The 15902-nt window shown below is 48.9% G+C and overlaps 3 protein-coding genes across 5 annotated transcripts in view; 1 reads left to right on the top strand and 2 right to left on the bottom strand.

The window, feature by feature from the left end:
• Positions 1 to 15902, bottom strand: part of hsd3b7 (hydroxy-delta-5-steroid dehydrogenase, 3 beta- and steroid delta-isomerase) — a gene marked incomplete at its 3' end in the record, with an annotated part of 80876 nt that overhangs the window by 18141 nt on the left and 46833 nt on the right. The window lies entirely within an intron of this gene.
• Positions 1093 to 15339, bottom strand: prr14 (proline rich 14). Of its 3 annotated transcripts, none has more exons than XR_014637787.1 (10): positions 15258 to 15339; positions 14268 to 14444; positions 13907 to 14057; positions 13734 to 13802; positions 13040 to 13083; positions 9489 to 12572; positions 9007 to 9124; positions 8118 to 8227; positions 1230 to 1369; positions 1093 to 1127 (listed from the first exon to the last, which is right to left on the bottom strand). XR_014637787.1 is itself a non-coding variant. In XM_084477116.1 (10 exons), exons 2-10 carry the CDS (start codon positions 14405 to 14407, stop codon positions 5655 to 5657), a joined length of 4128 nt encoding a protein of 1375 aa, XP_084333242.1. In that variant the 5' UTR covers positions 14408 to 14444; positions 15258 to 15339; the 3' UTR covers positions 4138 to 5654. The 3 variants fall into 3 exon arrangements, 2 of the variants coding, with proteins under 2 accessions (XP_084333243.1, XP_084333242.1); XM_084477116.1 differs by lacking the exons at positions 1093 to 1127; positions 1230 to 1369 and adding exons at positions 4138 to 5997; positions 6691 to 6759; XM_084477117.1 differs by lacking the exon at positions 1093 to 1127 and having other exon boundaries at positions 1149 to 1369.
• Positions 3134 to 3840, top strand: LOC311381220 (transmembrane protein 265-like; the record flags this gene model as incomplete). Its single annotated transcript, XM_084488444.1, has 2 exons — positions 3134 to 3313; positions 3500 to 3840. The coding sequence occupies 2 exons, from the start codon at positions 3134 to 3136 to the stop codon at positions 3650 to 3652; spliced, it is 333 nt and encodes a 110-aa protein (XP_084344570.1). The 3' UTR covers positions 3653 to 3840.

The following is a 15902-nucleotide window of genomic DNA, read 5'->3' as shown; positions in this document are numbered from 1 at the left end:
TTTTCATCTTGTTGAAGTCCGTTAACATTTTCTTTCAGCATATTTGTATTTTAATAAAACACATACTAAAAGTAAGTAAGTAAACATTAACAGACATTCCAACACCACAGACCATAAATTACGTAGGCAGTGTGCACCTGTTATTTGCACCATTGTGTAATTAACTAGTTAACCCACCTGCCAACACAAACAGCCTGGGTTAACACTTACTATAGCTGTTAGTAACTGTATGCCGTGGCTGCTTCCTTGGAATGACATCAGGAATGACAAGGAATGACTTCCTTGGAAAGACGTCATTCATTGCTCTAAATATGCTGCTTGAAAATCCAGAAAATTCCCCTCGCTAAGCGTCGTCTTCCTGAAAGCGCCAACTTGACAATGGGGGATGTGACAGTGGCAAAACGAAACCAGTCAAACAGAAAGCTGGAATAAAAAAAAGAGTTAGTCTAATCTTCAGGTCGTAGAACACAGAGGAATCTTCCATGGTTGTGCACCTCAGCTGTTAAACTAATTCACCTGGAGAGACACACACAGCACACACACACACACACACACACACATACAAGGACTCCATCAGAGGAGGCCCACTGTGTCTACACTGGGGGGGTTGGTTATGGAGGAGAAATCACCTGACACCTGTTTTACCTTAAGGTCATTTGTGGAGGAACTTGTGGCTGAGACTGTGGGTGGGGGGAGGTGACAGGAGACACCGACTGGGGTTGAGGGTTGGGGGTTCAATTCCACCGAGGCCGTGCAGGGCAGGTTGGAACACACCTATTGTGCTATAGGAATGTTTAGCTGCTGGTGTTACAACTGTGTTGTAAACATGTGGCAGGATATGAAGGCTACACAAGCTTGTGTCGCAGAACAACGTAGACACAACCGGTGTGTCGCCTTTGTCCCAGACAGGCCATAAAACGTGGATAATATGTAGCAGGGACACAGGGAGGCAGAGAGAGAGAGAGAGAGAGGCAGAGAGAGAGAGAGAGAGAGAGAGAGAGAGAGAGAGAGAGAGAGAGAGAGAGAGAGAGAGAGAGAGAGAGAGAGAGAGAGAGAGGGGGGGGGGGGGGGGGGGAACTGTAAATGGGCGTGGAGGTTTCGCTGGGTTTCACTCTCTGAGTTCAGTCCTGTGGATCAACAACGTTGGAAGATTAGGATCTCTGGCAGGAGGCTTCAAGGGAAACTCAAGGCTCGGAACAAGGCTCTTTGTGGTTTGGTGCCTTCTTTACCTCGGACAGAGCTCTAGTTCAACCTTAACGGTGGTTGGACGCCAGTCACTCAAGTGACAGCCAGACTTTTTTTTACTTGGTAGGAGACTTTCTTTCCTACACGCAGCAGCTTTCAACACCAGAGTTCCAAGGGAGTGTACCTGGGGATGGATCCAGAAAAGGCTCAGCAAGGTGGGTACTGTGTGTGTCATGTTGAGTCTACTGGGTTGAGTCGCTTACACACACACACACACACACACCACCAAACCAACACACACACACACACACACACACACACACACACAAACTCACTCAGACACACGCACATTTTTTATACATACTTATTTTCCTTATATAACTTATATATTATATGGAGCCCTTCTGGGTTTTCTTTGTGGTCGTTTTTCTAACCATTTGAGAAACCGAGTCCTTGTCTGTCGTCTACACAACAGACTTGAAAGCCAGGTAGGTGTGTCGGGATGAATCAGAGCTTCTCTGTAGGCTTGGCTCGGTGACTCATTATCCACTCGGAGTCTGTGTTCGGTGGGGTGTATCAGTTCAAGTCATGCCTGTTTTGAACTGCTCCACGTCTGCCCCCGCCGTGAGTTCAGTGTCACCCATCAGTCCCGCAGATCTCTCCGTTCTTCTCTCGATCAGGGCTTAAGACACGTTTCGCTTTGTTGATCGTGACAATCTGTGACAATCGTGACAATCTGTCAACAGGCCCGTCGGTGAGAAATATAAATAAATGAAGAAAGTCTTCCTGTTGCTGTGTTTCAACATATCTTTCTCGTAAGGGCCGTGGGTACGCGATGACTTCATCATACAGGGAACTTCTCGAGTTCAAGTCGAAAACAAAGCAAAAACAAAGCAGCGCATGTCCTCACAAGTCTTGACCTGGGCTCAGTGCTGTGGAGTGGGTGGCACGCTCCCTTAACATTGCTTCACTAGGTGTGTCTGTGAGCTGTGTTTCAGGGATTCTTATCTATGACAAGCTTTTTTCTTTATTCAACGATAACAATAGCTGTGTGACAAGCAATACCCCACATGCCACCCACGTAATATACACAACCACAGTTCCGTTACCATGGGAAACCAGCGAGACAGCAGACTGGCCAAGCAAGAAGAGTCTTTGAGGGACTCCCCTTCAGGGCAGAATTAATAAGAGAGCAAGTGTCTTGTTATTGTTGCACAACTTTCCTCATGAATAGCTCTCGGTTTCGATCTTGTTTACACAACTCGCCCCTAAAAGCAATCCGTTTATTCATACAGTATTAGGCCTGGGCAATAAAACAATAAATGATCGTATCGTGATAGATTTTTGATCAATATCAATACATGTTCAATATATACCGATAAGAGACTGGACCACCAAATCTAGCAGCTGGGTTTGTTACCCAAACACAGTTCCATACTTATTTACAATATTTAATTGTTTTTCATTGTTGTATCGACATTGGAGCATTTATCAATGAAGAACAGTGGAAGGGCATATTAAGTGTTAAACAGAAGTGTTTAAATCCAGCATGGTAATTCCTAGTCTTTTTAGGTCATTAAAATGATCAATAGGTCAATATCGATCAAAGTAATCAATATCGATCAATGTGATCAAGTTATAGCGTGATATGTCTTTCAGCCATATCTCCCAGGCCTACACAGTATACAAGATCGTTCCAGACAGCCTGTAAAATAAATTTAATTAAATTGTATTTGTATAGCCCTTAATCCCAGGTACAGTGTCAAAGGGCTTAACAGGCCATCTCTTCATGACACCGCCCTGTGCCTAGCCCCCATAAAACGCCTGACCTTTTACACGCAAACTCAAACTAAACGCCGACGGAAGACTCCCCCCAGTCCCTAGTATTCAATTTAAAAACGTACTTGACTTCATGGTTACCCCCTTTTCGTCTTCAACAGAAACAGCCATGCTGGGGGGCGGCGGGGGGGACGGCGCGGGGAGGAACGGCAGGTGCATCGAGATCTCCAACTGTCACCTGGTGTCTGCGTCGCTCTGCAGGGACCCTCACTACAGGCGGCTGGCCGTCAGCAGCATCATCTGCGGCCTCTCCTGCATCGGCATCATGTCCCTCGTCTACTCGGTCCAGGTATGACGACGACGGCTCCGTTTCTAAAACCGGCCAGCTCCGTTTTTGAGGGACCCGGATGTTCAGCTCATAGTCAGCGGCTTGATCTTGTTATGCTTATTGTTTTTAGTCAATAATTAATAATAATTTAAAAAAAAAAAAGTAATTTACTTTTGAACCAACCGATTGTTCTTTTGTTTACTGCAGGCCAGAGAAGCGACGAATCCTGAACGGTCACAGATGCTCTCCAGGAAAGCGAGGAAATGGGGCCTAATCTCCATCGCGGTGTGGGTGGCCATCTTGATCATCTCCCCTGCCTTACTGGTGCTGGTTTCGTACTTGGTGACTTTCATCAACTGACCCAGGAGAGCCCTGCACGAGTGAAGACTGAATAGAGCAGCCCAGGAAACCAGCCAAGGACTGGTAACTGGGCGAGTATGAGGAGAGAGGGGAACTGGTTTAGTGCAGTACCACTGTGCAGACAGGGTCACATGACATTCCAAGGTTAATGTTGTATACCGATATATATTTTGAACTTTTGTATCCAATTTTTTATACGTTCTTGTTTGCAGTGAAGATATTATTTATATATTTCATATTTATTATTGGTTGTAACATACAAAAAACGTGCCAATTCAAGTTTGAATCAAATGAAATGCATGATAATGCATGAGTCATTTTGCCATGTACGTGTCAGTATGCCCAACCTGTTTCAAGTTCACAATTGAACATCAGAGCTGCAAATGTTTGTGAATAAATGAAGTGTAAAAAGTATATATATAGAAATTTGTTTTTTATTAGGACTTTCACAAAACAATTCACAACCTCTGAAGGTGCGTATTTGTTTCCACAACATTCCACAATAAAATGATACTTTCTGTTTCTTTGCATTGCTTGTAGGTTTTCTATGTTCCTGCCATACGTTCTGACACTGTTCAACTGTTGTGTATCCAAAAAATATCTACACAAAAAGCACAGCACCCCTCCGCCCACGATTAACATCCAACAAACCCAAATATTGTGCTCTTATTTGCCTCAGGTTTAAACTGAAACGACAACGGTGTTGCAAAGCCTCTTGCAAAAACGAAAGAAAACACGAGAGCTACAAAACAGACATTGTACAAATATTACAGTTAAGGCAATCCCATGGAAATTGGGCAACGGCAAAAACCTTTGTATGTTTAACATATAAATACCACAGAAACAACGATGGAAAGAGATAATAGATAGAGATATAGAAAAGTCACGTGAAAGTATGTTCTTCGGTGCTGGGTTACCATTTTATACAAAAACCGCCATCTGCTTAATATTATACAGATAGTTATTTAATATATTGTTCCTTCACTTGTGCTGATTAACATAATTTAGATTTTGCATCGCATGCTACTGGATGAGACTAGCAAGCGTAATGATGCAACAAAAATGCCACAACAGCAAGCAATTACAGCAGATACACAATGACAACTCAGTGAAACAAAGAATGAGAAGATAACTTGATGGCATCTTCAATAGAATAGAACTTTATGAGAGGGAAATAGCTGCCTTCGGAAGCAAAGCTGTAACGTCACACTGAGAACGCAGCGACTTAAATCTCAGAACTGTCCTATTACTATAAGTCACGCCTCCTGAAAACATTTATATGTTAAAATATAAAACGGAAACACTATGGGCAGCTGTTTTAAGAGTCTGCCGTGTTGTTTAAACCCTTCTGGACGATAACGTTGGGTTTTGGATTAAACTGGTTTGTATAAAAGATCAGAACAATGTAAAACTGAACAATAAAAAAAAAACGGTTGAGTCTGGGTTCGGCGTTACTGGTGTGGACGGCGAGGGCGATGGCGAACGGCGATGCGTCGAGATATTTATACAGTATTTAAAACAAACACAACAAACACGACAGCTATGAAACGCTACACATGTTCGGCACTTTGTAATCACCTTTCGACCCATAAATATATACACTTCCAATTCTACACGGTACAAAATACGCTATTTAATATTATTATACAATACTTATATTGTCCACGCAATTTATTAACGTCGACAATAAATTTGATTTATTAATTTATTATTAAATTGTATTGTCGACGCCTGGTAAACAAGCTGTAATTCCTGGAAGGGGTAGAAAAGTCTCCCGCTCTTAAAGCCCGCCAAAACGGCGGCCATTAACTGCTCTTTTTTTTCCGTCAGTTAGCTTAGCGGCTCGCTATACAGAGTCGCTAAGCTAACTGACGGAAAAGAGCAGTTAATGCCTGCCCAACCGACAGCCATTAACTGCTCTTTTTCAACAGTTAGCTTAGCGACTCGCTATACAGAGTGGCCCCCACAGACAGTTATATGAAGGGGGGGGGGGGGGTGCTCTCTAGTCCAGCGTCAGCAGCAGGTCCAGCTGGTCCAGCTTGGCACAGAGCAGCGAGTCCACGTCCTGGGGGCTCAGAGACGGCGCCCCCTCCTTGGCGCTCTGGTAGCCCCCCCGCCGGGGCCTCCCCGCCACCGAGGTCACCCCCCTCTGCTTCCCGCCGGCACCGGCGCCACCGCCGCCGCCGCCGGCTCCTCCGCCGCCGCCCCCCCCCAGCGGCTTCCTTGGTCGTCGGGCCTCCCCCGCCTCGGGGAAGTCCACGGCGCGCTTCAGGCGCCGCTGGCCGAACAGAGAGGTGGCGCCGTTGCGGCGGCTCAGCGGCGTCTCGAAGATGGTCTCCAGGCGGCTGGAAGGGGAGAGACGGCCGGATTTTAGCGATCAACCGATACGGGCTGCCGATTTTCTTCCGATATTTCAGATATTTGGAGCCTCGATTTACATCATAAAAATGACACAATGATGGTAACAAATGTTACAAGTCTCAATTTAAAAAAGGAACATTTATTGAACTGTCTGTCTGTAAATCATGCCAGGGAAAAAAATTATAATAATAATTAAAAATAAAAAAAATCGGTGTATCAGCCGAAAACGATACACGTAAAAAGCGCAAATATCGGCCGGCCGATATATATCGGTCGATCACTACCTGATATGAAGTGGAATCTCAGCATGAGCTAGTATGTGCATCATGTGGCTCAGGAGGCAGAGCGCGTTGGCTGGTAACCGGAAGGTTGCTAGTTCGATCCCCTAGCGCCTCCTAGTGTCGAGGTGTCCAAGTGACAGCGACATATCGTCGTTTCCCCTTCTTCTGACAAATGTACTTATTGCAAGTCGCGTCGGATAAAAGCATCTGCCAAAGGCCCTTAAACGTAATTCTACCAATCTAAAGTACATTCATAACTCTGAACTCATAATAATATTTAACTAAAAATGTTATATACCTTTTTTTTTTTGGTACATTGTTGCTATACGCAAGAGAACAGTTTTCTGAAAAATCAAAACTAAAAAATGTTCTTGAAGATGATCGTGACGTTCGTACCCTTCTGGAGGCGCGGTGAAGTTCTTGTTGGTGTAGATCTCCTCCAGGCTGAACTCCTTCTTCTTCAGCCTTTGAAGAAACAAAAACAGCCCTGGTTGAGATCGCGATTACGAGGAGCTGATTGTAGGATGTGCGCTCGCACACACACATGAAATGTCGACTGCCGGTGCCGGTGTAAAGGAGCGATAAGGATTGTGAAACAGCTCAAGTCCAGGGTCTCATGGGGGTCATGGGATAATCACGTGGAGGTGGTGGGAAAACGCTTTGAAGCCACACCTGTCCTGCTCCTGATCTATGCGGTGAAGTACTGAAGAATACACTTTGGCATTTGTTTGCCTTTCGCCCTTTGCTAGTTTGCCTTTTGTTTTCTTTTACTTATCATTTTCATTTTATAGTTTAATTTCATTTTATTGTATGCGACGCACTTTCAGTCTGCCTCGTGTATGAAAAGCGCTATGTGAATAAAGTTGCCTTGCCTAGTATAAATGTGGGTTGAAGCGCATCAGGATACATCATCAGGATGTTATCAACTGCAAACGTCCAGCCGCAATGATGTAACTGTGTTTTCCTTGGATTTTGGCACAAGGGATTATAACATCCTGTGTATTATATACTGTATATAATACTGTAAGGACTACACCTCAAACAAAGTCTTCCTCTTTAACCTATGCTGCAGGAAAGGGACAGACCGAAAAACAAACGGAGATGGATTTAATTTACTTTCTGGCGCAAACATTTCCACAATGACGTCTACTGCAACGCTTTGCCCTGAGCCCTGCCCTGTCCAAAACCCTCCATAGGGTTAGCTAACTCCAGAAATGTATATTACATGATCTTGTAAACAGGGATTAACATTGTTTATGTGTTAGCTGGACTACCCTGATAATCACCAACCACACTGTTTTCCATGAGCCTTACTGTCACACACACACACGCATGGAAAAATAAACCTTTTCACCTTTCAACAGTAATGTCTCAATGTTAAGGATCCAGGCGTGCAGTTATCGCACGGTTCATGTTGATCAAAAACAGACCTCAGACCTCTTAAGAGACCTCTCTCTAAGCACTTTAGCATTTGCATCCTGAAAGTACTCCACTTTCACTAGAACTGTTTAAAACCAATTCATGTGTGATTTATGCAAAGTTCCACCCCACATTCCCCTCATTTCCTCAAGCAGTGAATAGACTGCTGATACTCACACTAGTAGACTGCATGGTATTCTGAACAGCCATACAGTCCATAACTTATGCATGTAGTAGAGCACGGGGATACATTTCCCCCACGTCTAGCCGTCACAATAACAAGAGATGGCCGTTTCAAGTGTCGGGGGGGGGGGGGGGGGGGTGTCGGAAGGAGACATCTTGTGTTTCAGAACGCAGCCGCCCCCCCCCCACCCCCGTCCGTCTGTCTGTCCAGCGGTCCGTACCTGATGGCCTTGGGCAGGCCCATGGGCGTGAGGTTGTTCTGCGGTTTGGGGCGGGTTTTGCGGATGCGGATGGACGACACCTTGCCTCTCTCTTCGTTCATTTTCACCACCTGTAAAGGGTTGACGCGTATTGAAAAAGGAGATTACGGTTAGTAGGCCTGACCATTGCATAGAGCGAACAAGACGTTATAGAAACAAAAACCTCCTGAATTATCACGGTGCGGTGGTGTGGGTGGCCGCCTTGTCTAGGTCTTATTGTCGTTCTATGGCTAATAAGACATAGAACCCTCACTAGCAACAAGACGCCCATCACACAAAGCTGTTGGTTATGATTGTCAACCACCTTTTCTTTTATGGATAACTCGTTTATTCGGTGGGACCACATACAGCAGAGGGCTGGATGTGAGTCCTTACGCCTCTTACCCACTGTACACGTCCGTCGACGGAAGATAGTGGGCGTGTCCGACGCATGGGGTAAAACACGATCTGCGTATAACGCGATCTGATTGGGTGACGGATCCGTCGCTGCCTGAAAAGTTAAACTTTTCTCAACTTTTGGACGCAAGAGACGGAGCCGATTTGACGGACGGACCCACAATGCATTTCGGGGGCGTCCCATGTACAGTCAATGAGATCCGTCAACGGACGTGTACAGTGGGTAAGAGGCGTTAGCCCTTAATGTAATGCATTAGTAACTCGCAATGATTTGACCAGATTCCGGTCTCTCCGTGACACTGCCTTGAGGCTTACCTGTAGAATGTTCAGAGCGCCGACATTCTGGTCGGAATAAACAAAAAAAACGTCCTCCTAGGACACGTTGTTTTAAAGAAACACCAAATGAAACCTGGGCACCGTGAAACCACACATGCATGGTCGTTCTTCCTGGTACCTTGATTTCGGAGTCCGACAGGGATTTCTCCTCGAACTGCCGGGGGTAGTTCGTGTCCTCACCCTCCTCTTCCTCCGTCCTCTCCGCCTCGCTCTCCGCGGGCGTCTGGGACGGCGCGCTGAACGACGATCAAACCAACAATCAACGAGAGTCTAGGGTAAACACGAATGTCTAAAAAGGTATAACACAGGCCGAAACGCTGACAGACATTGTTTAAAACGTTGAACTGTTCTGAGCCCGGGAGATCGCCCCCCCTTGTGTCTGCGCAAGGAGGTTCCTACATTACCCAGAATGCCTTTCTCCCCCCGCCTCTCAACATCAGAGGGCAACTTTTTCCTCATTGTAGAATGTCCATAAACACAAATTGATGAGGTAAATCAAGTCACTAACCCAATTTCATAAATAGAATAATCTGGAGAGATTGAAGACACCCCTTCCCTTACACCAAGGAAAAGGAACCGGGGGGGGGGGGGGCTGCTTACCTGTGGACGGGGGCGACACTGACCGCAGGGGGGTCAGCTCTCATGTGGAACCCGGGAAACAGTCGCCACGGAGACGAGGAGCTGGACGGAGAGGAGGCGGAGACGAAAACACTGGAGGAGGAGGAGGAGCAGGAGGAGGTGGCGGGCGAGGCGGCAGAGTGGGACGAGACGGCCGAGCGGAACGAGTCGGTGGACGGCGACGGCGACGGGGAGAAATGGTGTCCGTGTGCGCTGGGGGAGTTAGCCGCCGCCGCGCCGCTAGCGCAGTTAGCCACCGCCGCCGCCGCGGGGGCGCCGCTCCCCCTCCCGTCCAGCCTCCTGGAGAGGAAGGCCATGGGGCTGGTGAGGAAGCAGGAGGCCAGCGCCGAGAGGGAGAAGGGCGAGGCCGGGGCGGCGCCGACGCCGCCCGAGCCGGAGGACCGCCGGGAGGGGTACACCTCCTTGCGCAGACACAAGGGGGCGATCTCCCGCGCCACCTCCACGCTGCTGACCGTGTGGCGCCGCGTGCGCCGGGCCTTGCAGAGGACACGGGGCAGCCGGTGGACATCGTGGAGCGGCGGGTGGTGGTGGTGGTGGTGGTGGTGCGGGTGGTGGTGGTGGTGCGGGTGGTGCTGCTGCTGGTGAGCGGCGCGCCCTTTGCTGGGCTGGGGTGAGTACAAAGGGGAGGTGGGCCAGAGGGCGTGGTGCTGGTGGAGCGAGTGGATCTCTGGACAGGAGACGCTGCGCAGGAGTCCCCTGGAGGAGGAGGCGGAGGCGGAGGCGGAGGTGAAGTCCAGCTCCTCCTCCTCCCTCGGGTTGGTCCTGGTGTCCCGTTCCTCGACGACTCCTTCCTCCTTCCTCCTTTGGCTCTCTTGCCTCGTGTGGTTTATCTTGACGCTTCTTTTGCCGCGCGTCGACTCGGCCGGCTGGACGCCGAGGGGCCCGTTGGCGGAGGGAATGTTCTCGCGCTGCGTGCGATCAACCACTCCGACTAACTGGTCGGAAGCTTCGGCGCTGCCGCCGAGAAAATCATCCCTTTCACCTCCGTGGGCGGAAACGGTCTTGTGCTTCCAGCGATTCCCCTGGTAAACGTTTACATGCTTTGCGGGGTGCGCTGGGTTTTCTACACGTGATTGGTCATCGCTTTCAGCGCAGTCCTTTTTGGGCCTCTTGACTCCGGTTTTCGGTCTCCTCTTGCCGGTCACGTGGGCGTCCGGGACTGTGGAGACAGAGTCTAATCTAACCACGGCGTCGGAGGTGTGGTCCACGGCCACGGCCCGCACTACAGTCGGACGCGCTTGCTTGCGTACTGCTGTGCGTTTGGCCGGATTAGACACTTTGTTCACGTTTGTGAACACGCTCAGACTCGAGGAAACGTCGGCATCCAGCCCTGGAGAGAGGTCTCTCTTCCTGCCCAAACCTGAGGGCCGAGCGGACAGCGGCACCTGGGGTCTGCGGAGCACGTTCTCCGTGGGCTGGTCCGGGACATTCGGACATTGCTGCTCATTATCGGCTTCTCCCGTGGAAGCAGTCATCAAGGGGGGGGGTCCCAGACCCAGACTGTCAAATTTTAGGTCTGGTTTACGCGACCCGAGTTTTGCGCTGCGCTTCTTGGGCATCCCTCTGGGGTTCCTGGTGCTGACAGGTTTACTCGGGAAGACGTCTGACGTCGTGTTTTTAAGCTGCGGCGTGTCTACGACAGGAGTGGAGTTTTCGGTTTCACAGTGCAACGCGGGTTCTTTTGGCGCAGCTAGACCTTCCAGTTGGCTCGTGCCTTTCTTCTGCGTCCGCCTCAGAAGATGCACCTTTTTGGCAGGCGGGTTCAGCTTCACCTCCGCGGCCGGAACGATGTTCGACGAGAGGTCGTTCCGGAGCTCTTTCAGACGGCCGGTCTCGCCGTGCTCCGTGATGTGCGGCGCTACGTCTGCGTTTATCGGATCTTCCGTGCTTTTATCGGATCGGATCCTTTTCCTACTTTTCAGGCGAGCGCCTCCTCCTGGCTGAGGATCGAGAGCCAACCGTCTCTTGGCTTTGCCGATGCGTACGACCGGATCAGAGCCTGAGCCCGCCTCCTGCACTGCTTGTCCAGTGGGAAGAGTTTGTGAGATCGTATTCAATGCACAGCTGATTCCCTCTTTGGCAGAGTTCCGTGGGCTTTTCCTGACAGAGAGGCTGCTGTAGCTTTCACCGCAGTCACCTTCGACACAATGATCCAGACCGAGAACCTCAGGGGCGATGTGACGCGCGCCATTGCTTAGGGCACCAATGGTGGCTTCCACCGTACACTCGAGGGAGAACCGTTTGTGGCGAGGCTCAGCACAGCTAGCCTCCTGCGTCTCTTTGCATGGGAGAATGTCCAACGCTTTGCTCTGTGGCACAGATCTGTTCAATGAGTGAGAGTACAGCGGTTTCGTCTGAACCACCCGCTTGCTTCTCTGGGCTCTTCTCTCCACGGTGATGAATCTGCTCGGTTCCGGACGTTTCTCCGGAGTAAGCTGAGGCAGCGGAACAGGCTCGTCGTCGTTGGTTTCCATGTCTGCAGACGTGGGTCTGCTGACCGGTGCCGAGCCGCGGGCCCCACTATTGTCCATCTCAGAGGTCTGTGTCGGAGAACGCTCCTGCGACGCGGTGCGGAGACGTTCCTCGTCTTCATCACCCATCGGCCCTTTTGACGCCGAAGGAGGACTCCACCACAGAGTGTCGTCGTTTGAAGCGTCATCTGCTGTTTGACCTTCACAGCCGTTTGACTGGTCCGGTCCGATCTCCGGCCGGATCTCGGACGGATCTGGGTCGTCTGCGAGGCCGGCGGACTCGGGAGGGCTGTGCGCTGTGAAGAGCTTCACAGGACTCATGACGATCTCGCTGAAACTCGCCATTTTCGACTTGAAGGATTGAAAGAACGGGCCGATGACCCATTTGGCTTTGGCGGGGGGGGTCTTCACCTCCTGTCCCATGCCCTGGTCAGGGAGGCCCCGTTCTGGGTGGTCTGGGAGGGGGTGGTGGGAGGGCAGACTGCTAAAATCCATACGGGCAGAGAAGGGTTGCTGTACATTCTGTGTTGTGGACGGTTTTCCATTCTCTGAGGTGAAACCCGGTTCTCTGTGCCTGAGAGGGAGAAACAGAGACAAGATGGTTCGACCTTTGACCCTTGGTGGTAAAACACACCCGTTACACTTTCAAAATCGTACGCACACAAGAAACGACATGACATGAATCACCAGGATCTTCTATAAATAATTGAATATCAATAAGTATTATTCTTGGCCATTTGACAGCCTACCTTAAATATAGAGGGTCATGGGAAAAACTGCTAGACCAGCTTCCAGTTATTCTAAAAACACTGACGCCCAGTGACTTTCCCCTTCCAAATATTTCCCCCTTCATTTTCTCTGAGATACTCATTCAACACTCAACCAAAAAGCCTTTAACACAGTTGCTCCTTCCTGCTATTTGTTGTAAAACCGCACATCATCAAATTAAACAGGCAATGCTCTCCTTAAACAATTAACACATGACCATTTAAATCCCTAACAAATGACGCATTTTAACCTTAAAACGTGAATAATACTCACTTTGTTGGAAACACAGACACATCCATATCATCAGGTGCCGCAATCTGCAAAATGACAGCGTTTCAGATTGTAAAGTTCAGAAATGTCATTTCAATTCAAAAGCAGCCGACCCCCACAGTCTATTCTGGGATGTGTGGGTTCAGTTGGCCCAAGGCAGTGAATTGACTGCTTATTTGTGTCAGAGGCAGCCGACCGTGAAGGCGGATTACCACTCTCAATTAACCCCAACACAACTTCATTGTGTAGGTCCACCCTATAAAGTCGGCCATAATGTACAGGCCCTGCTACCAGAGATAAGTCATCACGGACCGGCTGTCTGTACAACTTCACCCAGACAGATTAAAAAACACAACAATAGGGCGGCATGTGGCTCAGGAGGTAGCGCCGGTTGGCTGGTAACCGGAAGTTTGCTAGTTTGTTTGAGGTTCGAGGTGTCCCTGAGCAAGGCACCACCTCACCCTAACTATTCCCGACGAGCGGGCTGTCTGTCGCCTTGCATGGTTGACTCCGCCGTCTGTGTGTGAATGTGTGCATGAATGGGTGCATGAATGTGAGGCAGTGTTGTAAAGCACTTTTGAGCGGCCACGGGTTAGGAAAGCACTGTATAAATGCAGTGGCATTAGTCGCAGTTGAGAAAGACAAACTGCTCGCACACACACACACACACATCTAGTAAAACGGAGAGGGGGCTGACCTTGGACCGCGGCCGTTGGGGAGAATCCACCCTCACGAGCTGAAGGGACACCTCCTGTAACCCCGGGACCTACAAATTAGGAGTGCAATGGAGTGCGATGTTGTTAGCTCCGGCGTGAACCGCACACCACACCGCACATGTCTTCATAAAACCAGAGACGCTAAGCTGCGTACCGTGCAGGTCGCCCCCGCTCTCTTGGTGGGGGTCTTGGCTGGTGTGGGCGGCCGTTCTGCGGTCTGGCTGATCTGAGACCAGGGTTTTCTGGGGGTCTGTGGTTTGCACCCACCAGTTCTACGACGGTTGGGTTTCCCATCATTCTCGCTGCTGTGAATTAGAATTTGTTTATACACACACACTTCAGGTTGACATTGATTCAGGCTCCCTAAGTTGTAATAGGAGCTGGATTGAGGAACTGCTTTGAATAATCGCTATACTTGATCCAATATGGAGAAGGACTCAATTCAGCAGAGTAGGCAGGGGTGGTGTAACACACAAACATAGGAAAAAGGAAAGAAAAGGTGTTGGAAACTATACCTGGGAGTGGTGGAGGAGAGGGAAGGGAGAGGTGGTGGAGGTTCACTGTGTGGGGGTGCACTACAAAAAGGATTCGGGGGTACATCTTCCTCCATTAGACAAACTACGGGAGGGAGGGGGTCCGGGGAATAAGTCAACATCCCCTTGCTCTCTCTCTCTCTCGACTGTGGTAGTCGTCTGTAAATAACAACAAAGCAACAAACACACGTGCAGGGTGTAAACTGAACGTTGATGCACACGGGGAACCTCGATGACGCACTGCAACAAATGAGTAAAACATCCGAGGAGAAAATATATATAGAGGCTGATATACATCAACCTCATCTCATTCTGTACATATTCCTTCATGTTTTGATACAGGGATAACACCTTAATTAGCTCGTAAGGCGAAGAGAAGGTGTTCATCCAGCTACACATGATGTAAATACAGGCCACCCGAACCAACAGGATACTGAGAAAACCAGTACAACCATTACCGCATAGGTTTGGCGCAAAAAAGCAAGTCACAACAAATCTCTTCTTCGGGGTGACGTTTCAAACACGAATTTAACCCTCAAACCATCTAGGAAACAACACCCTGAACCCCCATTTTAAAAACATATTCCCCACATCAGACCCCAGCTCTGTCTATTTACTGGAAGGAAATGGGTTGAATCCTGACGTCACAGTCAATAACACTTGGCTCATAACCTTCATGCACCAAAATCATCGATATCAATATTCACATGGCCCGGCTGTACCTTCACGATAAGCCTGCAGGCAGCATGTTGTCTTCATTTGTATTTTTATCACATGCCCTGCCGGGCCACCATGCTGCTGCACGGTGGGACCACCAGGGAGTAGCCGGGGCCCCGGACTGTCACCCGGGGCTCCCACTCACTCCTCCCGCGTCCTGGTCTCAAGACACCGGGGGCGATGCAGAGGGGTACCGGCCAGTAGCTTAGCATCTAGCTTAGCATATTTTTATTTTATTACCATGAATGTACTCACCGAGGTTGTCTTTATAGACAACCGCTTAATGGTCCATCATGGTGATGATTTGACGCGACGCGACGAGCCGGACGGCGCCCCACAATGTATCCGTTTCACATGCATACAAGCAGCAGACTGCCGGCTCAGCCAATCACAGCGCCCACTCTGCTTCCGCGTGACGCTCCCTCCAGAAAGATGACCAATGAGAGGGCAGCACCCTTGGCGTTAAATACACCCCGAACCATAGGTGTAGTCTTTGTCCTCGATTGACTTGATAAGTTGGTTCATGTGAAGTGACGACGAATTAACAGTTAGATTAAAATGTCGTTAATTAAATGTATCACTATGGCAATGCTCGATTCACCTTGATGTGGTCGAACACAAATGTTTTGATGGTTGCTAAGGGTGGGAGTTTGTTAACTATATTTCTGATGGGTGCTTGGCTCTGTACAGAACTGACAGTATTTTGTATGGCAAACTCTCAATTCATAAATACTGTCAGTTCTGTATAAAACCAGGTTTGCACGTGACAGTCGACTACCCTTCACTGGTTATTTTCTAAAGGATAGAGGTATACGAAATTGCCAACCCAATATACATTATTTTTTGAAAGGATATATTTTTTTAATCTAATTTTGATTCTGTGTGTTGTGAAACCCAAAA

Source organism: Micromesistius poutassou, assembly GCF_964030765.1.
Source record: "Micromesistius poutassou genome assembly, chromosome: 1".
In the NCBI taxonomy this organism is placed as follows: domain Eukaryota; kingdom Metazoa; phylum Chordata; class Actinopteri; order Gadiformes; family Gadidae; genus Micromesistius; species Micromesistius poutassou.
Note: the sequence above shows the minus strand (reverse complement) of the source record. Positions and strands in the feature narration are given on the sequence as shown.

Bases quoted from the DNA above. Each gene is read 5' to 3' on its own strand.
- prr14 (XM_084477116.1), bottom strand. From the start codon at position 14,407: ATGTTGACTTATTCCCCGGACCCCCTCCCTCCCGTAGTTTGTCTAATG. The intron at 12,573-13,039 runs GTGAGTATTATT...TCTCCCTCTCAG, and splicing joins GTGTCTGTGTTTCCAACAAA to GCACAGAGAACCGGGTTTCA. The intron at 9,125-9,488 runs GTAAGCAGCCCC...ATCGTCGTTCAG, and splicing joins AGTGTCGCCCCCGTCCACAG to CGCGCCGTCCCAGACGCCCG.